We start from the raw sequence: 22,220 nt of genomic DNA, 5'->3' as shown, positions 1-22,220 counted from the left end.
CTTCTCCAGCTCCCCGAGCCTCTCCAGACCCAACAGCCACAGTTCCCCCAGCTTCTCCAGCCCAAACAACCCCAACTCCTCCAGCCCTAACAGCCCCAGACCCAGCTCTTGGACTCTACCCAGCAGCCCTCAAGTGCCCACAGAGGAAGAAGAGGAAGCTGCCACAACGGAGGCCACCCCCAGCAGGGGTCAAAGCCATCCCCCAGTTGTGCCGGTGTCCCCAGAGCAGGACCAGCCCCACGATGAGGCAGGTCCCTCTGATCCATCTGTCCAGAGCACCAGCCTCAGACCCTCTGGTCCCACCCAAGGCAGGCACTGCTTGCCTGGGTGGCCCCGGCGGTCCCTAAAGAGAAAGGCCTCAAACTCTCCCCACCCCTGCAAGAGACCCCCCTGCCAGCAGAACTAGCAAGGCTCTTCAACTCCTTATTTTTAGGAAAAAAAAAAAATTGTTGTTATTTCCCCCACAGAGTCTCTGGGCTCTGCTTCCTCAGCCTTCCCCTTGTGCCCCACCGTGGGTGGCACCCATGTCCTGTGGGGCACCAGCCTTGCGCCCAGGGCCATATGGGCAGCTTAATTGTCTTCAAGGCCATTCTTTCCTAAGAAGAAGTTGCCTGGACTTTCATTTGTCTCAATGTCAATTCCACTCTTGGAGTTTTTCCCAGCTTTGTCCTTCCCAAGGCCGTTTGGTCTAAAATATCTCAATACTCCATCCTGGATCTTATGAACATCTGCGAACAGCTGTTTTGTGATGCTAATTACATATCACTTTCTCCTATTACTTTTTAACAAATATTTTCTAAAATATCGATATAGTTACAATTATTGGCACAAATCATATTCATTTATCACATCTCTATCTGGCTTTGTTTGAAGGTGTAGGCTCAAAGCAAACTCCCTTAGTTCCTCCCTGAGCCCTGGCCAAGAGGAGGATGAAACCAGATGTTCCCGCACTAGAAGTTGTGGTAGCTTGTTTATTCAACAGTATAAAATCTGGGCCCTCTCACAGCAATGTTGGCGGCCTCGCTTGAGGGTGGGCGAACCACATAGGAATTCCCAGTTACTGGGAGTGCTTCTCCAATCCCTTGGTGTGACAGGGCATCCCCAGCTGACGTGTGTGTCGGGACAATGGTCAAGTATGAGGGTAACTGGTGATGTATCTTTCTGAATCCCTACAGGCAATCTTTTCTAGAATAATCAGGTGCATTGCTTAGCTTATCCTTTTGTACTTCTGTGCTGCTTTGCCCTACAGTCAATGACACTTCTTCCTTAAGCTGGGGTGGGTGTCTTTGGTGCTGACCCTGCCAGCAAGCCATTCCCTTCAGAATTGGACTCGGTGGATCCCTTCCAACACAGAACATTCTGTGATTCTGTGATCACTTCTAAAAAGTTTGCTCAGAATGAGTTTCAGCTAAAACACTTGGAATTATTTGCTGCAATTAGAGTTGGTAGATGGAACTCTTGTTGGCAAACAATGGAAGGAGAGAACAGCTTCCTGTGGGTTTTTGGGGCATTGCCCCAATTTTGTGGGTTCCTCCCTCCATTTTGGGATCTCACACCTCCGTTTTGGGGGTCTCCACCCAGCGATTTTGGCTTCCACTCCTTCCACTTTGGGGTCCCCCTTTACTTTTGTTCACCCCATCCCCATGTTCCACACATGCCCAGCGGCCCCAGTGTGCACTGAATGGCCAGCAAGGGACTGGGGAGTGCTGGGACCCACAGTGATGTCAGTCATCCCTCCTGGTTACACATACGACTCCTCGGCCCTTTTTGGGGTGCCCTGGAGTGCCAAGGCCACGGGGAGGAAATGTCTTTGCTGCCATGCTGGGCAGGATCTTGCTTGGCCCATTGTGGCCTCATGTCCCCTGTCTCTCGTTGTCCTGACAGCCCCTGTGTCCCTGCACCCCTCTCAAGAGCAGGACTTTGGTGCCAGCACCCCCAGGCTCCAAATCCCCGCGTTGGCTCTGTCCCTATGGTATCCCCACGCGGCCGTTGCGCCGGGGCCGTTGTGGCGACAGCCGGCGAGCGGTGCCATGGCGGAGCTGCCGCTGCCCGCCGGGCTCAGAGCCAGCGCCTTCCCCGCCAAGCTGTGGCGCCTGGCGAACAGCCCCCGCGTCCGCTCCGTGCGCTGGGACAGCCGGGCCCGGGGGCTGCTCATCCACCGCTCCCTCTTCGAGCGGGAGCTGCTCAGCCCGGGCGACGCCCGGGGCCCGGCCCCGCACACCTTCAGGGCCACGCAGTTCCGCAGCTTCGTGCGCCAGCTCTACCGCTACGGCTTCCGCAGGGTGCCGGGCCGGGTTGGCTCAGCTGCGCCGGGCGATGCCGGGGCTTGGCTCCACTACGGCAACCCCTGCTTTCGCCGCGACCGCCCCGACCTCCTGCTCCGCATCAGGCGCCGGAGCGCGGCCAACAGGCAGCGGCCGGCGGCGGGGCGGGAGGGCCGCAGGCGCCCGCCCCGCGGCTCCCAGCAGCTCCCCGGGGCGCGGCCGCTGCCGCACGGGCGGGACGGGCGCAGTCGCTTCCAGCCGCTCTCCAGGGAGCGGCCGCCGCTGCCGCCCGGGCGCCCGCCCAGCGGCTTCCTGCTGCTGCACAGGGAGCGGACGCTGCCGGACGGGCGGGAGCTGCGCAGCCCCCGGCCTGGCCGCTTCCAGCCGCCCCCCGGGCAGCGGCCGCTGCTCGCCCGGCGCCCGCCCTGCGGCTTCCACCTGCTGCACAGGGACCGGCCGGTGCCGGCCCGGCGGGAGGGGCCGAGCCGCTTCCAGGAGCTCTATGGGGAGCGGCCGCCGCCCGCCGAGCGGGAGCTGCTGCGCATCCCGCCCTGCGGCTTCTTCGGTTTCTACGGGGAGCCGCTGCTGCCGCTCGGGCGGGAGGGGCCTCGCAGCCGCTTCCAGCAGCTCTACGGGGGGCAGCTGCCTCCCATCGACCGGGAGGTGCTCAGGATCCAGCCCTGCAGCTTCCAGCAGCTCCACAGGGAGCAGCAGCCCCCAGCCTACGACCCGCGAGGTAGGAAAAGAGTTGTAGCCTTGCTTTTCCAAAAGGTCATGAAAAGTGACTGCTTGGAGTATTTTTCCACAAGGCTCTGTCATTCTCGGCCCAAAATTCTCAAGCTTATTTAGAAGGGGCACCTAGAAAGGCAAAAGATTCTCTGCCTGGTTTTCCTGCCTGCTTCCTGTGATGGTTGATCCAAGGCAGCAACAGAGATCTGTGTCCCAGAGCCACGTTGTGCAGTGTGACCAATGTCTTTGTATTCTTGCAGCCACCTCGGGCACTTCAGCCCCCAGCGCTCCACCTGGCAGTGCAGGTTGTGCAGCATCGACGGCCTCTGGCTCAGCCTGGAATGCACCTGGTGAAGAGCAGTTGCCACCCGTGGATCTTGGCTTTGCCGTCGAGCAAATGATCCGGGAGATCAGGAGATCCCTGCCTGAAAGGTCTCCCTCTGCTCAGGTAACCCATTGGCGGGGAATGGAAGAGGCTGGGCTGAAAGCTTTGGAACGCTGTTACATGGAGAAGGAGAGTAACCGTATCCTTGATGTGATTCCAGCAAAATACTGAATGATCTTTAGTTTTCTTTTTTTTCCTATTGTTCTTTCAAGGGCAATATGAATGTTGCCCCTGAGTCTTCAGGAGGGGAGCCTGTGAACGGGGCTGCAGCAGAGGAAACTTCATCTGGCACCGAGAGCTGCGAGAACAGTTCCCCAGAGCCCGAGGAGCCTGGTAAGGACAGAGCCCCCGTTGGTTTAGAGAGGTGTGAGACGGCTGCTCTGAGCCTGCCTCTGGCAGGAAGGGAGATGAGAAGAGTTGAGTTCTTGTCTGCAGGGTTGGTGCTTCCTGGTGCCTTTAGTTCAAAGGCACATGCACAACCTGCCCGAGCCCTGCCCTCCACGCTTCGCCAGAGGCTTGGGCACTGAGTCCTCTGCTGTGGCAAGAGAGCAGGGAATAAACCTGACCCTGTGGGAGTTGTGTCACCAAGCTGGGTGTCCCAGTCTGGTTCATACCTCAGCCCCCAGCAGCCTTCAGCCATTTCAGTCAGGACTGTGGTCTCTCTGTCACTGGGACTGTCTGTGTTTCAAGCTCTCGTGGGTGCCATTTGCACTGTGGGTGCTGAGACTTTATTAGAATACTTAAATACTTTACACAGTTCCGTTTTGAAAACTTGGAAGGATCCCTGTTCTTTATAGAGCAGGCTTCAAATTGCCAAGTGAGAGTCTGCCTTTCGGGCCATCTTTTAATGTCCCTGATAGAAGGACAATTGGTGCTCAAGGGACGCTTGCACAAGGGCCAGTATTGTCTCAGTGTTCCCTTGGCTTCCCAGATCCCGTGTGATCAACTTGTCCAGGAGGGCTGCCCTGTGTGCCCTAGGAAGAGACAGAGGGAGAGCCTGTGACCATTGGGCAGGTAGAATTCCTCTCTCTCTAGTTATATTTATAGATGTGTATAGCTATATTTATTGATATATGTATTTTATTTATAGATTTATGTACTTATATTTATCTATCTACATAGACAGAGATTTGTCTAGTTAATTTATTTTTAGTTTTAGGTGTATATATTTATATTTTTAGATGTGCAGTTATAGTTGTAGATGTCCATAGTTGCATTTATACATGTGTATAGTTAAATTTACATATATATAGTTATATTTGTAGATAGGCATATTTATATTGATATATGGGGGTTTAGTTACATAGATTTATATCTGTATAGGTGTAGGCCTCTTTTTAACCTCTTCCCCTGCTCTGCTTCCTCCCTCACCTCTTGCTTTTCCCCCGTGCCCCCTGTGTCCCCTGTCCCTGTGCTGGGTCCGAGCTGGCGGCCGGGCCGGGCGGAGCAGCAGTTCCAGCCCCGGGTGTCCCTGGAGCGGTGGGAGCTGCCGGTGGCCCCAGGCAGTGTCCCCTGAGGAGCTGCTGAAGGACGGTGAGACTGAGGGGGCTGAGGGGGCGGTGACGCTGAAGGGACGGTGACCCTGAGGTGCTGCTGGGGCTGAGGGCTGTGGGGCAGCCGAGGGCGATGGTGGCACTGAGGTGACAGGGAAGTGGCACAGGCCGAGGGGTGGCGGGTCTAGGGGGACGGGATGGGTCAGAAGGGACTGAGGGGCTGAGAGGACTGTGAGGGGCTGAAGAAACTGAAGGGGGCTGGGGCTTTGCCGAGAGCATGGCGGGGCTGAGGGGATGGAGCGGGCCGGCAGGGAGCACAGAGGGCTCCGGGACTGCAGCTCTGCCAGGCCTTGGAACCAGCTGCAGAGCCTCCGCTTTTGCCACAGCTGCAGTGGAGACCTCGAGGACAGCTGGAGACTGACGGGAGCCAGCAGGGAGAAGCTGAAGGCCAGCAGCAAGAGCAGGGAACGGGGACCTGCTGCTGCCACGCTGGAGAGAGCCCGGGTGAGGCCCCAGGGCCGGGGAGGCAGGGTGGGGCTGAGGGTGGCGTGGGCTGTGGCCGTGGGCACTGCCCGGCGGGGCAGCAGCGGGCCCTGCCCGTGCTGGGGCTGCTCAGCGCAGCTGCCCCGGCCGGCACAGGGGCTGTCCTTGGGCAAGGCAGCTGTGCCGGCAGGGCCCGGGAGCTGTGCCGGCTGTGCCGGGCTGCCGGGGCTGCGGGACAGTCCCGCCACGGCTGCGCTCACCACAGCCTGGCCCGCTCGGCTGCTTTTTCTTTCTAACCCTCCTGGGGAGGCTCTGAGTTCTTCCCTTCCCTGATGGAAGTGCAGCTGCTGCCAAGGAAAACGTCCCCATACTGACTCAGTGCTCCCTTTGCTTCCCAGCTGTGCCATCTGCCGTCCCTGTCCAGGAGAGCTGCTCTGCACGGGAGGAAGAGCCCGAGGGAGAGGCTTTGAAGATGGGGCAACAGCAAGAGCAGGGAATGCGTGTTATAAGTTAAAGTAAATAATTTGTCTGATCCTTTAGGGACTGATAAAAGGAATTTTATTGGTTACAAGCAATGACAAGCAAACAGCGCTGGGTGCAGCCGGGGAGTCAGTGCTCCGCCAAGGCTCACACCGCTTCCCTTTTCCCACGGTCCTTTATTCTCCCCCTTCTTCCGCGTTTGTGGCTTTTCTGGGAGTACTCTGCGCGTGCGCCTCCAGTTGCTAGGGGGTCGCCGCCTGCTCTCTGGTGGTCGTCTGGATGAAGGCTCTCCTCCTCTTCCTCGCTGGGGGTTTATGACCCTCTAACCATCTTTCCATAGATGGTTCCACACCTCCAGACCCTAGTTGTACCATCAACTTAAGGAGTCAGCATATCCTCGGGTTTCCTGTTATTCACAAAAACCTCTTCCTTTGCCTGAGTTCCTGTTTAATGATGAACAAAGAGACTTCTCTTATCTGTTACAAGGGGTCTGGAACACAAGTCCTGTGAGGAAAGACAGAGGGAGCTGGAGTTGTTTGTCCTGGAGAACACTCAGAGGTGACCTTATCACTCTCTACACTCCCTGAAAGGTGGTTGCAGTCAGGTGGGGGTCGGTCTCTCTCCTCACAGCAACTGACAGGACCAGAGGACAGGGTCTTATGCTGCACCAAGGGAAATTTAGGTTTTATATTAGGAAAAAAGTTTTTTATGGAAAGTGTGATAAATTACTGGAACTGTCAGTCCTGGGAGGTGGTTGAGTCACCATCATGGGATGTGTTTAAAAAAAGACTGGATGTGGCACTCAGTGCCATGGTTTAGCTGAGGTGGTGTTAGGGCATGGGCTGGACTTGATGACCTTAAAGGTCTCTTCCAACCCAGTAATTCTGTGATTGTGTGACATCACAGACCAGGTTGTGACATCATATAGTTGGCTGTGACATCACTGGTTTATTATGTGACATCACAGAGCAGGCTGTGACATCACAGAGGAGGTTGTGATGTCACAAAGTCGGCTGTGACATTACAGGCTGGCTGTGTGACATCACAGAACAGGCTGTGAAGCCACAGAGAAGACTCTGCCATCATAGAAAAGGGCTCTGTGACATCACAGAGCAGCTGTGTGATGTCACAGAGAAGGCTGAGACAATAGAGAGTGGGTTGTGACATCACAGAGCTGACTGTGAAATCACAGAGCAGGCTGCGACATCACAGCGAAGCTGCATAACATCACAAAGGTAGCTGTGACATCATAGAGCTGGCTGTGACATCACAGGGTGTCTGTGACATCACAGGGCAGATTTTGTGACATCACAGAGCAGACTGGGACCTCAAAGAGCAGGCTGTGACATCACAGGGCACCTGTCTGAAATCAAAGGTGGCCTGAAACATCTCAGAGTGGGCTGTGTGACATCACAGGGGCTGTGTGACCTCACAGGGGCTGTGTGAGGTCACTGGGGAGGTCACTCCACCCCTGCCCCCTCTCCCAGTTCCCCCAGAGAAGTCCAACGCTGCTCATGCACAGCGGGGTCCCCTGTCCCCCCGGGTCCCCCCGCCCCCGGCACCGCAGCCTCCCCCAGAGGATGTTCCACGAGATCGACCCCAGAGCCTGACACGGGGATGGGGGCTGGGGCTGTGGGGGGTGGGACAGGGGGACAGGGACCCCCCAGCAGCGTCCAGGTGTCCCCCAGGGCCAGAGCCTGGGCCAGGGCTCCTTCACCCTGTTACCAACAAGGGCTTGAGAGCACTGAAAAATTCCCCAGCAAGGGATCAGCAAAAAACAGATTTATTATTAAGCGACAGCACCACAAAGTTCCTTGGCAAGAGTCACTCTGCTCCTGACTGGACACTGCAGGCACACCAAGGAAACAAAGCAACACTAAAATCAAACAAAATCCAGGCAATCAAACCAGAAATGAGCTGAGACCTGGGGCTTTCATTGCTATGGAAAAGAACTGTCCTTTCGTCCAGGTGCCCATGGCCACAATTGGGATTTCACCTCCAACATTGCCTGTTGTGACAGATTGGAGGAGATTGTTGGCTGGAAACATTTCATGTGTGGGGAGGAAGAGGCAGGTCCAGCCTTGCCCTGCCCTGGAACCCCAGCCCTGCCCTGCCCTGGAGCCCCAATTCCCCCAGAGCCTCTATCCCAGCCCAGCAGTGTCTGCCAGTCCCTGGCACAGCACAGGCAATGCTCCACAGCCACCTCTGGAGCCCCCAGCCCAGCTCCTGAGTGACCAAATGACCCCAAGTCCCACCTGGGGGAAGGACCCAGGAACACCAAGGGGTATTTAAGGCTGAGCACAAGGCAAGCACACATCTTGATCCTACCTCCCCTTGGAATTTCTATTTTTTTGAGAACCACTGGAATCTAGGAGTTAGTAGCTCTGTGTGTGCTTCTCTAAATCTTATTTTTCTCTATTTCTGTGTCTTCTTGTGAATTTTGATTAACTTAAAATTGAATAGGGTTAGAGCTTGTGAAGTTGAATGGGCTCAGTTAATGCTTTGAGAAGTGTTTTTGTTGATTAAATGTTGTATAAGACCTTTTGCCAATTTTTTTCTGATTTTCAAAATTTCCCAATATAGGCTGTTTTGTTGTTTTGAGCTCGTGAGAATCTCTTGTTGGTATTTCTCCAGTGCATCCAACTCAGAGGACACAAACAATTGTAATTCCTCTTAAATGTCTCCTTGAGAGAGTTGTTTGGGGGATGGGGGTCAGGGCTTGTGTGTCCTGCTTGGCACAGCCCAGGCAGGGCTTTCACAGCCACATTCCACACTCCATTTCCCAGCTGGAGCCGCTGGTGCCTCTGAGTTCTGCTGCCCCAGCCCCAGGGACGCTCTCCTTGTCTGCCCATTCCCCCACGGTCTCTGGGCAGGGATGGCCTCAGTGGGGGCTGCTGACATCCTCAGCAACTTGGAGGCTGCTGCTGAATTTTACTGCTCCAGAGGCTTCTTCAGCCTTCAGCTTTTCAGTTCAGGAATTCAGTGTCCCAGGGCTCATTAACATTCAGAACAGATTAACAAGCCAAGCCTCTGGGAATAATGTAAGTGTTCAAATAATTTGTGGTTAATTAGAGCAATTTCAGAAGCCCCTTCAAATTGAATACTCTACATTTAAAAAGACAGTGAAAAAAGATTTTTTTGGTCCTGTTGTTTTTTTTTCCCCCTGGTAATACACTGATATGTGCAATCTCCAATTGACACTGAATCCAAGCGCCTCCTCATGCAGTTGGAACAGATATGAAAATCAAGACCCTTCATGGCTGACAATCAGTCAGACTCTGTCCCTACCCCCACCCCACCATCTCCCCCATCCATGCCCTGGCACTCAGAGCAGCCTTGTGCAAATCTGAGCTCCCTCCAGCCCAGGCTGCACCTGCAGGTTTCAGCTCCTTGTCTCCCAGACCCACCTGCTTTCCTTGGAGAAGGAGCTGCTCCAGACACAGAGGGATGTTCATTTCTTGTCAGCCAACAAACCCAAGGGAAGGCACAGCTCCATCAAATGCAAAAGTCATTCCTCTGCTGGATATTAACTCCACTTTGCACAGCAGACAGTCCCAGAGCAATGGAAAACACCTTCTGTGCCCAGCACAGATCCCAAGGTCCCCCCAAACCCTCCCTGCCCTGATTCTGCCCAGATTTGCTCTTTGCACACACGAGTCACAGGCTGAAGTCAGGAGCTCCCTCCATGCCCAGAGGGAGGAAAAGAGGGAAAGTGGATGAAGAGCTCTCCTGTGCAGAGCCAAGGTCCAAGTGCCCCTGCAGTGGGAACCACAACTCATCAGGTTTGTGTCCTTTGGGTTCAGGGATGGTGACACTCAGAGGTACAGAAAGGTTTCTTGCCAACAAACACAAGTTGAACATTTGAACAGTTTAATAACCATCACAGCTCTTCCCTCAGCTCTCTGTGATGACCCAGCAGCATCTGACATGTCCCCCATCCCCAAGGGATTTCTCTACAGGAACAGTTTTAGACAAAGACATAAGAAAAGCCAATTCTATTATAGATTTAAAAATAGTAAGATATAATTCATATTTATTTGAACTTCAGAAAGATTGGGCCACTCCCTGATGTGCAAAGAATGAAACCAGTCCATTGAGAGACATTTGAATGACCAGAAAGCATCTGGAGGGGGAAATCTGGGTGCAACGGAAAGTACATAGATCCACCTGGTCTAGTGCAGAGATGTCCTTAGACATGGCCATTTCAACAGGAGAACTGGAAATACCTGAAGGAAGAGGGAGAGGAAAGAATAAACAGAATATTGGTGACTCGAGGAGATGGGAAGATCAGTATTTCTTCTCCTTCTGCCATCAGTACTTCAGAAAATTGCTGTTTCTTAAAAGTACTCAAGTGACACAGATAATAAAAATGTGCTTGTATAATATGAAATGTACAAGTATTAAAACCTCTGCCCCTTTCCAGGCAGACACCAGCTGTGTGCCCATGACCAGGCAGTGCCACTTGTGCCCTGAGGTGCCGAGCTGGGATTGGATCTCTCAGAGAGGAGCTGAGGGAGAGCAGAGCACCTTGCAAGCTGCAGGTCCCTGCCATCCCCGCAGGGCTCCTGTGCCATCAACATCTGCTCTGCTCCAGCCTGAAACAGGGCCCGGCATGGTGCCGGGACCATCAGAGAGCTGAGGTGTGTGCTGGAATTCAATGCCCTCCCCATGGCGCAGCAGCCCTGCATTTCCCTGCTCCAGCCTTGGTCTCCAGCACAGCCATGGAGGCTCTTTGGGCTCCTGAGTGTTCCTGCTGTGTCCATGCCCCCAAGGGCACAGAGCAGCCTCCTCTCTCGGGCACTTGCCTGTTTTCCATGCCCTGCACAGGCGCTGGCCCTGCCCCACAAGGCCTGGGCTGAGTCCTGCCCTGCACGCTCAGCCAGGCTGGGATGGACACTGATGGTTTCTGTGCCAGGCTCTCTGAGCCCAGCCCAGCTCCCTGCAAGCTCTGCCAGCTGCCCTGAGCTCTGTGCAGCACCAAGGGCCTCTCCCCAGCACAGCCCAGCCGGCTCTGGCCCCACAGCTCTGCTCAGCCCAGGCTGCTCTGGCCACTGGCCCCACGGCCTCAGCCCCTGGCCAGGGCACAGCAGCAGCTGCAGCTCAGCCAGGACTCAGCCCCAGCCATGGGGGAAGGGGCTTGGCCAAGGCCAAAGGAGGCTCCCTGGGTGCCCTGCTCCCCTCGGGCTGAGGTGCTGAGAGCTCTGCAGCCCCTGCTGCCATCCCATCTGCCCAGGCCAGCACAAGAGCCCGGCCTTGGGGCCCTCCAGAGCTGCTCCTGCTCCAGGCCCAGGGCCCATCCCAGAGCTGGGGCAGCCACAAAGCTGTGCCCATTTCTGGTCATTGCTGCTCTGATGGGGATGGATCCTCAGCACCTTGGAGGTTGCTGATGAATTTTCTTACTCCAGAGGCCTCTTCTTTCTTGAGCCCTTCACATCAGGAATTCAGTGAGAAAAGCTAATAAACATTTGTTCAAAACACCCAAATAGAGAAAAGCCCTTGGGAATAATTGAAGTTTTCAATTCTTCTGTGGTTAATTGGACAGATTTCAGTAGTGTATTCAAAGTCAATATACTATATTGAAAAGAGTGCTGAGAGAATTGTTCTTTTCCTGTTAATGGATTTATATCAGCAATGTCCAATTGATATTGACCCCCAGCACCTCCTGATGCAGTCTGAATAGATGTGAAAATCAAAACCCTTCATGGCTGACAATCAATAACACTTTGTCCCTACCCCCTCCCCACCATTTCCCTCATCCAACCCCTGGCACTCAGAGCAGCTGAGGAATGGAGTCACACCCAGGGGTGTCCCCAGGGCTCAGGACTGGGGCCAGGTCAGTGAAATCTCTTGATTGCTGATCTGGACGAGGCCATCGAGGGCACCCTCAGTCATTTCCTGGTGAGCCCAAGCTGGGTGGGAGTGTGGCTGTGCTGGAGGGCAGGAAGCTCTGCAGAGGGATCTGGACAGGCTGGAGCCATGGGCCCAGGACAATTGGATGAGGTTCACCAAGGCCAAGGGCTGGGTCCTGCCCTGGGCTCACAACCACCCCAAATCCCTGGCCGTGCCCTGCCCCTGATCCCCACAGCCTGTCCTGTTTCCTTCATCCCTGCATTGCCAGGGACTTTCTGGGACAAGGGAGCTCTGCTCTGGGGATGGAGGGAGGTCCAAGTGCCACCACTGGAGTGGGAACCACAACTCATCAGGTTTGTGTCCTTTGGGGGTCAGGAACTGGTGAGAGGCACAGAAAGTTTCTCTTCATGGCCAACAGACCATGGTTGACCAGGACACAATTTAATAACAATCACACTCTTCCCTGAGCAGTGTGCAACGTCCCAGCAGTGTCTGATTAGTCCAGCATCCACAAGTGATTTCCATACTAGAACTGATATTAGACAACCATGGTTCTGTGATAGAAATAAACACAATTAAGATCTTGTATCAGGATGCTCATCCTGGAGTGGGGGCAAAACAGCTCACACAATTCCTGATTTGCAAAGCTGTCAGTGGTGGATGGAGAAGGGAGGTCAGGCTGCTTTTGGTGTTGAGGAAATGCTGAAACCAGCCTGACTCATGTAATCTCCTCCTGGCCTGGCTGATCTCCCCTCTTTCCCCTTTCACCCACTGGCTTTTATCTCCCACCAGGCCCCCGATGAAGAGCCTGGCTCTGTGTTCTCCATCCCCTCCTCGCTGGCACTGCCAGGCTGGGATGAGGAGCCCCTCAGCCTTCCCTGCTCCGGGCTGGACAAGCCCTGCTCCCTCAGCATCTGCTCACAGCCCAAGGGCTCCAGCCCCACCTTGGAGGCCCTTCCCTAACCCTGCTCCAGCTGCATGACATCTTTCCTGCCCTGGGGAACCCAACCCAGGCCACAGGGACCTGGATAATCCACGCCCTTGATGTCCTGGTCACACAGCCCTGGCCCCTTTTCCCCATGTCAGGCTCTGGGGGGGATCCTGTGGAACATCCTTTGGTGGAGGATGTGGCTCCAGGTGGACCGGGGGGATACCGGGAGACAGGGACCCCGCTGGGCATGAACAGCATTGGACTTGTTGGGAGAAACTGTGAGGGGGAGCTGGGGCAGAGTGACCAACCCAGTGACCTCACACAGCCCTCCTGGGATGTCACACAGCCCCTCTGTGATGTCAGACCTCTGTCCTGTGATGTCACAGCTGGCTCTGTGATGTCACAGAGGCAATGATGCCATAGCTTCTCAATGACCTCACATAAACCACTCTATGATGTCATGGACCATTCTGTCATAGATCACTCATGTGATGTCATAGATCACTCTGTGACCTCATGTTACCAGATGATAAATTTTCTCCACCAGGTGAGCTGACACCTGGAGCTTGTTCTCCAAAACCCCAGGCCTATGGAAACCACACAATGCCCATTGTCTCAGAAGGGGAACTGGAAGTTCACCAGCCTCAGTGTCCTGCCAGCTCAGCCAGACCCCATTGGAACATTGGGGTCCACGACCACCAGGGACCACCAGAGAGACCCCCAGGACAGAAGAACACATGGGAAAAGGGGAGGGGAAATATGTTAATGATTTTGGGGAAATGATTATCAGATGTGTGTTTAGTCCAGGACAATCAATGAACATGTGTGCAAAATACAGAATATGAACAGAAACTTTCCTGCACTCAGCATGCTCGGCTTTGGGAGGAGCTATCCCCCGTGCACCCAGCTGAATAAAGAATGCTGCTTCTTAATGCTGCATTGGTGTGAAGGAGTTTTCTGTTTTACCGAATTTTTGGTAACACTCCACTGCCAAGGAAAGCTCTGTCTCCTGCTGCTCACACACAGAGAAGGGCTGGTGGCAGATGTGGGGGTCATTGGCTGCCTGGGGCACAGTGACCATGAAATAATCAAGTTTTCAATGTTCTGTGAAAGAAGGAGGGGCAGCAACAAAACTTCCACACTGGAATTAGGAAGGGCAGACTTTGGCCTATTTAGGATGGAGATTTGGGGAGTACTGAATCAGGTACTGATTTTTTAATGGGAAACAGCCCTTAAAAACAATGGGTCCAGGGAGGATGGACACATTTCAAGAAAGTAATCTTAAGGGGGAAGGAGCAGCCTGTCCCAGTGTGGCCAAAGGTGAGCTGGTGAGGAAAATGACTTCCCTGACTGCCCATGGAGGTTTTGTGGGAACTCAAGGGAAAAAAGAGGGTGTATTAACGTTGGACAGAAGGTCAGGCAACTTAGCAAGTGTTTAAGGATGTTATTAGGTCATGCAGAAAGAAAATTAGAGAGGTGAAACTCAGTTACTGCTTAACGTGGCCACTTCTGTGAAAAGATAATTGAAAATGTTTCTATAAATAAATTAATAGCAAAACCTGGGATAAGGCGAACATCGTTATTGGATCCAGTGGAGAATATAGTAAGTAAAGACAAAGAAAAGACTGAGCAACTTAACATCTTGTTTGACTCAATTTTCAGTCTTAGGACAGGTTGTCCTCAGGACAAGAGTTCTCCTGAACTGGCAGATGGGCACAGGGAGCAGAACAGCCCCCTGTAATCCAGGAGGGAGCAGCTGGGGAGCTAACTGCTGGGCCACTCAGATGCTCACAGGTGTATAGGATCAGATGGGATCCATCCTAGGGGGATGAGGGAGCTGGTGGATGAGCTCCCCAAGTTGCTCTCCATCATTTACCATCAGTCCTGGCTCACCAGGGAGGTGCCAGAGCACTGGAGGTGCCAGTGTGAGCCCATCCCCAACAAGAGCTGGGAGGAGGATCTGGGGAACTCCAGGCCTGTCAGCCTGACCTCGGTGCCCGGCAAGGTTCTGGAACAGATCACCCTGAGTGCCATCACAGGGCACACACAGGATGGCCAAGGGGTCAGAGCCAGCCAGCGTGGATTTCAGCGTCTGCATGGATGATCTGGATGAGGGGATTGAGTCCAACATCAGCAAATTTGCAGATGAAACCAAGCTGGGTGTGAGTCTGGATCTGCTGGAAAGCAGGAGGGCTCTGCAGAGGGATCTGGACAGGCTGGATCCAGGGCCCAAATCCAACAAGGTGAGGTTTAACAAGTCCAAGTGCCAGGTCCTGCACTTTGGCCACAACAACCCCTGCAGCACTACAGGCTGGGGACAGAGTGGCTGGACAGCAGCCAGGCAGAAAGGGACCTGCAGGGACTGATGGACAGCAGGCTGGACATGAGCCAGCAGTGTGCCCAGGTGGCCAAGAAGGCCAATGGCTCCTGGCCTGGATCAGGAATGGTGTGGCCAGCAGGAGCAGGGCGGTGATTTATCCCTTGTGCTGGGCACTGGTTGGGCAGCACCTTGAGTGCCGTGTCCAGTTCTGGGACCCCCAATTTAGGAAGGACATGGAGGGGCTGGAGCGTGTCCAAAGAAGGGCAACAAGGCTGGTGAGCGGTCTGGAGCACATGTCCTGTGAGGAGCGACTGAGGGAGCTGGGGTTGTTTATCCTGGAGAAGAGGAGGCTCACGGGACACAAGGCGGTGTCAGGGCACAGGTTGGACTTGATGATCTCCAAGGTCTTTTCCAGCCTTGCTGATTCTGTGATTCTCTGAAACCACCCTGGGAGCAGTTGCAGGGGGAGCCCTGGGCCTCCTCTTCAGAAGCTCCAGCAGCCCAGGTCCCTCAGCTCCTCCTCACAGCCCCAAAGCCCATCCTGTCAGTCCTGCAGAGCCTCTGCAGCCCCTCCTCACTGCCCAGAACGGGGAGCCCCACAGCCAGACACAGCAGCCCAGATGTGCCCCCCTGGCCTGGGGTGCTTCTGGCAAGGGAGCAGCACGAGGCACTGCAGGAGCCTGCAGACAATTCCTGCAGCACTTGTGGGATGATCCTGCTCCCCAAGGGACGATCCCATGGTGCCAAGTCAGGAACTGGAATGGGGAGTGGGGCCAGAGAGGAAAGGGCAAACAGGGATGGGCTGTTTGCAGGGCAGGGAACGGGGGTGGGCAATGGGAAGAAATAGTAGCAAGAAGATTAAAAAAAAACAAAGGTGAAGGCAAGGAAATGCTCAGGGCAGTTTGGGGGTGGCTGCCAGGCAGCCCTGGCTCTGAGCAACAGCGTCTGCAGTGGGACGGGAAACTCCCAGCTGATGGGAACAAACTTTCTGGCTGACTGCAGAGGCCAGGACAAAGCTGAGTGGTTTCCCTGGCGTCCCCCAGCCCTTCCTGGCCCCAGGGGCTGATGGCATTTGTGCTCCCTCAGGTTCATGTTCCCACAGCAGCAGCATGGGGGTGCTCCCGCCTGCTGTGTGCAATGCAAACAGGGGCTCCTGAGCCAGCGCTGCCGTGGCTGTGCCTGCAAGGATGCGGCACCTGTGTGAGCTGGGGGAGAGGCCAGGGCTGCAGAGGGGGGATGTTGTTGGCAGCTCCATGAGGACGCTCTGGGACGCTGCCCTGGGCTGTCCAGCGCACTGGGGAGGGATCAGCCCCTGCTCTGCTGCTCCTTCCCGTCTCCCCCAGGGCCCTTGCAGAGCACCAGCCATGCTGTTTGCCCCCAGCCTGCCCACGGCCAGCCTGGGGCTGCTCACGGGGGTTTTCTGTGCTGAGCATTGGCCTGGCCGTGTTCTTGAGAGAGCCTGGGCAAGGAGCCTGGAGCCCCCAGGCCCTGGCCTGAGGCGTCAGCGCTGCCCCAGCAGTGCCCATGGGCTGTCCCTGCTGCAGCCCCGGCACTGCCACCCCCAGGACTGTGCCAGGCCCCGAGAGCACTCAGGCCCTGCAGCAACACCAGGGCCACCAGGGCAGCGGGGCAGGGCCACGGGAGCAGCACTGGCAACACCAAGTGCTGCTGCTGCTGGGCACAGCTGCTGTGCCAGCACTGATCTGCCCCAGCTCTGCACACAGACATTGCTGCTGCAGCCCCAGAGAAGGCAACAAAAGGGCATCTCTGCAGAAAACTTTGCTGGGACATCCTTGAATTCCTTTAAAGCCATTGAGAGCGCAGCCCCTCATTGACACAGTCTGTGGCAAGAGGGAATATGGAGAGAAACAAAACGAGGTATGGCACAAATGATGGCATTTCTTTGTGGATAATATTGAAAAAGTAAAAGAAATCCCATAACCAAACCAACAAGAAGTATCAAAGATGACTTTTATTACAAGTGATTTGCAGAAATTGGCCAGCAGTTTAATGTTTCCGAAACCATCCAGTCATCAGTGTCCACACTGCAGCCTTGAGCTCCTGGTTCCTCAGGCTGTAGATGAGGGGGTTCAGGGCTGGAGGCACCACCGAGTACAGAACTGACAGGGCCAGATCCAGGGATGGGGACGAGATGGAGGGCGGCTTCAGGTAGGCAAACACTGCAGTGCTGATAAACAGAGAGACCACGGCCAGGTGAGGGAGGCAGGTGGAAAAGGCTTTGTACCGTCCCTGTTCAGAGGGGATCCTCAGCACGGCCCTGAAGATCTGCACATAGGAGAAAACAATGAACACAAAACAACCAAATGCCAAACACACACTAACAGCAAGAAGTCCGAGTTCCCTGAGGTGAGATTTGGAGCAGGAGAGCTTGAGGATCTGGGGCACCTCACAGAAGAACTGGCCCAGGGCATTGCCCCGGCACAGGGGCAGGGAAAATGTATTGGCCGTGTGCAGCAGAGCATTGAGAAAGGCACTGGCCCAGGCAGCTGCTGCCATGTGGGCACAAGCTCTGCTGCCCAGGAGGGTCCCGTAGTGCAGGGGTTTGCAGATGGACACGTAGCGGTCGTAGCACATGATGGTCAGGAGGGAAAGCTCTGCTGAGATGAAAAAGACAAAAAAAAAGACCTGAGCAGCACATCCTGTGTAGGAGATGGTGCTGGTGTCCCAGAGGGAATTGTGCATGGTTTTGGGGACAGTGGTGCAGATGGAGCCCAGGTCGCTGAGGGCCAGGTTGAGCAGGAAGAAGAACATGGGCGTGTGCAGGTGGTGGCCGCAGGCTACGGCGCTGATGATGAGGCTGTTGCCCAGGAGGGCAGCCAGGGAGATGCCCAGGAAGAGGCAGAAGTGCAGGAGCTGCAGCTGCCGCGTGTCTGCCAGTGCCAGCAGGAGGAAGTGGCTGATGGAGCTGCTGTTGGACATTGGCTGTGGCTGCACGTGGGGACCTGTTCAGGCAGAAAGGACAGTGACAAGTCAGGAGAGGCTGCTTGGAGCCAAACCTGGGCCATTCCCTGCAGACTGTCCTGCTGGGACTCGCACACCCTTGTTCCTGATCTGGGAAAACCTTCACCCAGGTCCCTGCCTGAGCTCCAGTTGTGCTGGCTGTCTGTGCCAGGAGCAGCCAGGGCTGTGCATGGGAGCTCTTGCGGAGCCATTCCTGCTCCACTGCCCTAGGTTTGTGGCCATGTGGCAGAGGGACAAGGTTGGATATTCAGGATTTTTCAGGCCAATCACTCCTACTGCAGAAAGGGTTGGTAGCATCTGCACTCACACTTCTAAAGGAATTTCACTCTATTTCTTAAGGAAATAGATAGCACGAGTTGATTTTTGGAATTGTTTTCCTACCCACACATCATTCCTGGCTCTCTGAGGTCAGAAATCACCAGCATTCCTGCTGCACTCAGAGTTTGCCACTGAGACATGTGAGAGGCATGTGGCTGAGGGCAGGTGAGGGGCTGGATGGGCTTGTTCCCAACTGCCCTGGCTTTGCACCTTTGGCTGCAATCAGAGCACAATCACACTCCCAGGTCACCCTGGGATAATCCAGACCCTGCCCAGAGCAGAGGGATCCCTGAATGTCTCACCCTCTCCAAAGGTCTCTGGGCAAGCTCTCAGCACCCCCTTGTGCCAAGGACACTCACGGCTCCCTTGGCCAACCCAGCAGCATTTCCTCAGCTGTGGCATCTCTGCACTTCCCCGTGGGACATTCAGGGAACTCCCAGAGGCTCTGGCACAGCTCTGCACCCAGGAGGGCAGCTCAGAGCTGGGAAGGGCACAGCAAGGAGATCCCTGGCTGTGCCCATGATGGGATCTCAGGGAGGGGCTCAGCCCATTCCCCTTTCCCATAGACTGCTTTGCCCTCAGCCCCACAGGTCCCAGGGAAGCTTGGACACCCCATTCCCATGGACAGCCCTGCCTGGCAGGAATGCCAAGGGCAGTGCCTGACTCAGCTGCTGCAAACCCCAGAGCCTCCCTGAGAACACCAGAAAACACTGACAATATCAGGGGAGTGCAGAAACAGGAGAAGATGTTGTGGTGCTGCGCCTAAGAGGGCAGGGCAGAGACAGCCGGGCACTCAGGACAGTGTTCCCGTGCCCAGCTGTGCCCGGCACCTCCCACACTCCAACAGTGCCCTCCTGCCCCAGCACTGCTCTGTTCAGCCCCCTCTGCTTCCCTGAGCATCTCCCTGGCCTGGACATTCCCTCCTGAGAGGCGCCTTGTCCCTGCCAGCGCTCACAGAGCCCATCCCACCCTGGGTGCCCTCGGCCCGGCCCTACAGAAACCTGCCTGTGTGCAGGGCCCTGGCTGGGGCAGGGTCTGTGTGCAGCTGGGTGAGGGCAGCTCAGGAGAGCCCTGCTGGGCCCTGCAAAGGTGATGCTGCTGCTGTCCAGGGCTGAGGAGTGGCTGAAGGCCCTTTGGGAGGCTGCCAGCAGAGAGACTGACCACCCAAAGTCACAGTTCTGGAGTCTCTGTAAATGTTCAAACATTCCTTTGATGATCCTGTGTGTCCCTTTCAACTCAGAATGTTCTGTCATTCTGGGATTACAATTCCTGTTCTGCTTCTCTCATCCCCCTGTTGTCTACAATCAAAAGAGAAAAAAAAAAAAAAAAAAAAAAAAAAAAACAACCTTGTAGCAGTGTTAGAACAGTAAAGGAAAAACCAGACCTTTATTGGAAGTTTCCAGGTGTCCCAGTGGGGATGGGGCAAACCCAGCCCCTGATTTCAACAATTCATTAAGGTTGATTAATTAGGATATTTTACAGGAACATCCAATAGGAGATTCAGTTGCCCCAGTTACACACCCCTGGCTCAACCCATTGGAGTAGGTCCAAGGACTACTTTGCCCCAGTTTTTGTTATCACTGCTCACATTCAAAAACCAAAATGTTCTTCTTCTAGGTCCTCTTCCTGGTAATAAGACTATACAGAAACTCAGGACTGTGTTTAGAAGGTCAGCTTATTGTTCTAAAATCTAAGAAAAAGATTAGGAAATGTACTAAAGTTAATTAAGGATCGCAGTTATAGAAGCATATAACAGAATTTTAATAGAGCTAATTAAGTGTTTAAAAGAGTAAAGTAAGGATTATAGTTTTATAACTATATAATAGTAATTTACAGACCTACAAATACATTAAAAATGTATAAAAGGAAAAAATCTTTTTGTCTCATCCTTCTCCAAGCAGGAAATTGAAAACACTCTCAGGAAAGCTCCTGATCTTTACAGCAATCCCAGGTTTACCTTCTTTGGGAAGTGTCCTGCGGAGCTGTGCCCAGGCTGGTCTGGAGCTGGGAGCAGCCTGGCCCCAGCCAGCAGCTCTCAGCAGCAGCACCTGCCCTGCTCAGGGTGGCTCCTTCCCCCACAGCTTCTCTCCAGCGCTGGGAGCAGCTCCCCGGGCCGGCTGAGAGCTGTCCCTGGCAGGCAGCAGAGTCCCTGGCCCAGCACAGCGCCCTGGGCTGCAGGACCCTGCTCTGCAGGACAGCCCTGGGCACCCCTGGCTGCTCTGCACAAGAGATGATCAGAGAATGTACTCACAGGGTCTGTGGGCATTGGGATGTTCCAGCTGTAGGAGATCACTCCAGGAGCTGCAGCTGCATTGTCCTGCAGCCAGAGGTTCCTGTGCCAAGGGCTGCCAGTGATTCTGCCCCAGGCACTTCTCAGCACCTTCCCAGCCCTGACTGATGGAAGCTCTCTGTGCCTCTGTGCTGTGCCCGGGCTGGCTGCAGGCAGTGCCCCAGCCCTGCTGGGCTGGGAGAAGAGCTGCTCATCCAGAGAAATGTGCTTTTGAAGCTCTCCTTGGTTGCCAGGATCACCCTCTGTGCCAGGAGCCCGGCCCAGCTCAGCAGCACAGACACAGCACAAGGACTTTAATGACCCTCTGGGGCTTTGTGCTCAGGCCCTGAACATCAGGCCCTGAGAGGGAGCTGCAGAAACCTCTCCAGAACTCCAAGTCAGCATCCAACTCCAAAGTTTCTTTGACTTTTAATGGGTCCCACTGAGGGGCACGACTGAGAAAGTGTCCCCAGGCCCCAGGCAGAGCAGAGAACTGGAGGCACTGATGACAGGTGGGGACAAAGAGAAGCCAAGTCCTGGTGCCCTGGGGCACAGCAGGCTCTGTGCCACCAAGGGCTGTCAGGAGACACCTTGTCCTGAGGCACTGGGGCCTCCTGGCACAGCCCCAGCCAGGCTGGGCACTGTCAGCCCCTTGTCCTGCCCTCAGCATCCCCCCCTCGCCCACATCCCAGTGGCCTCAAGGATCTGCTGGAAGGAGTCCCTGGGGAGCCTTCCTCAGGAATGGCCCTGGGGGCTCCTTCATGCTCCCAGGGACTGCAGGTTTTTCAAAGCACTTTGGCTTTGGCTTTTGCCTTGGAGTCTCTGAGAGCTTTGTGCAGTCATGGCCTCCAATTATCTGCTGTAATTAGTCCCTGGAGAGGCTTTGTCAGGAACAACACTCAGTGGGGCTCATTAATGCTTCAAGGTACTTCAGTTCTTTTAAGGTACTTGGTGTTTCCCTTTTGATCCAGACTCTGTGAGAGGTTTGTGCAATCATGGCCCCAATTATCTGCTTTAAGGAGTCCCTTGAGAGCTTTGTGCTGACACTCAGTGGGGCTCATTAATGCTTTGAGATACTCAACTTTTGTAAGGTACTTTAGATTCTCCTTTGCACACTGAGAGGTTTTTGTGCCATTTTGAGTCTCTGAGAGGTTTTTGTGCAATCCTGTCCTCCATTTCTCTCCTCCAAGGAGTCCATGAGGAGCCTGTGTTGGGGATGGACCTCAGTGGGTCCCATTTATGCTTTGAGACACTTTGGGGTTTTCTTCTGACTTTGACTCCTGGAAAGGTTTGTGCAACCTCCTCTCGGGCCCTGAGGTTCAAGGGCTCAGCTCCAAATGCACCACAGGGCTCATGAGGATCAAACAAATCTTGAAAAAACATGACTCTGCCTTGATTTCCCTCTAGTCTGAGGCAGTTCATCAGGAAGTTTCTGTATTGGTTTTGGTTTGCCAGTTTGAGAGTGCTAATTACCGGGGCACTCACTAGAATATACTTACTAATTTCCTGCTCTGAGATAAGATTAGGAGAAAGGCAAAGTGAGCTCAAAACTTTAAAAGGGTATAAAGAAATGTTTATTAATAGTCACTAAAATAAAGAGTAATAATAATCAGAACAAAACTTTCCGAACACTTCCCCTCTCCATACAACCTGACAATGTAAAGAGACAAAACCTAAAATTTTCAGTCAGTTTTCCACCTCTAGAATAGTCTTTCT

The 22,220-nt window shown here is 54.5% G+C and overlaps 1 protein-coding gene and 1 long non-coding RNA gene across 2 annotated transcripts; one reads left to right on the top strand and one right to left on the bottom strand.

Annotated features, from left to right (window-relative positions):
- The first annotated feature begins 4,710 nt into the window (after positions 1-4,710).
- Positions 4,711-5,829, top strand: LOC137465745 (uncharacterized). Its single transcript, XR_010994815.1, has 3 exons — positions 4,711-4,911; positions 5,258-5,375; positions 5,753-5,829. It is a non-coding gene; the product is annotated as an uncharacterized lncRNA (long non-coding RNA).
- An 11,063-nt stretch (positions 5,830-16,892) lies between these two features.
- On the bottom strand, positions 16,893-17,890 carry LOC137465743 (olfactory receptor 14J1-like). Its single transcript, XM_068177784.1, has one exon. It carries the CDS (start codon positions 17,873-17,875, stop codon positions 16,943-16,945), a length of 933 nt encoding a protein of 310 aa, XP_068033885.1. The 5' UTR covers positions 17,876-17,890; the 3' UTR covers positions 16,893-16,942.
- Between the last annotated feature and the right edge of the window lie 4,330 nt (positions 17,891-22,220).

Source organism: Anomalospiza imberbis, unplaced genomic scaffold (assembly GCF_031753505.1).
Source record: "Anomalospiza imberbis isolate Cuckoo-Finch-1a 21T00152 unplaced genomic scaffold, ASM3175350v1 scaffold_106, whole genome shotgun sequence".
NCBI classification, from domain to species: domain Eukaryota; kingdom Metazoa; phylum Chordata; class Aves; order Passeriformes; family Viduidae; genus Anomalospiza; species Anomalospiza imberbis.
Note: the sequence above shows the minus strand (reverse complement) of the source record. Positions and strands in the feature narration are given on the sequence as shown.

Bases quoted from the DNA above. Each gene is read 5' to 3' on its own strand.
- LOC137465743 (XM_068177784.1), bottom strand. From the start codon at position 17,875: ATGTCCAACAGCAGCTCCATCAGCCACTTCCTCCTGCTGGCACTGGCA.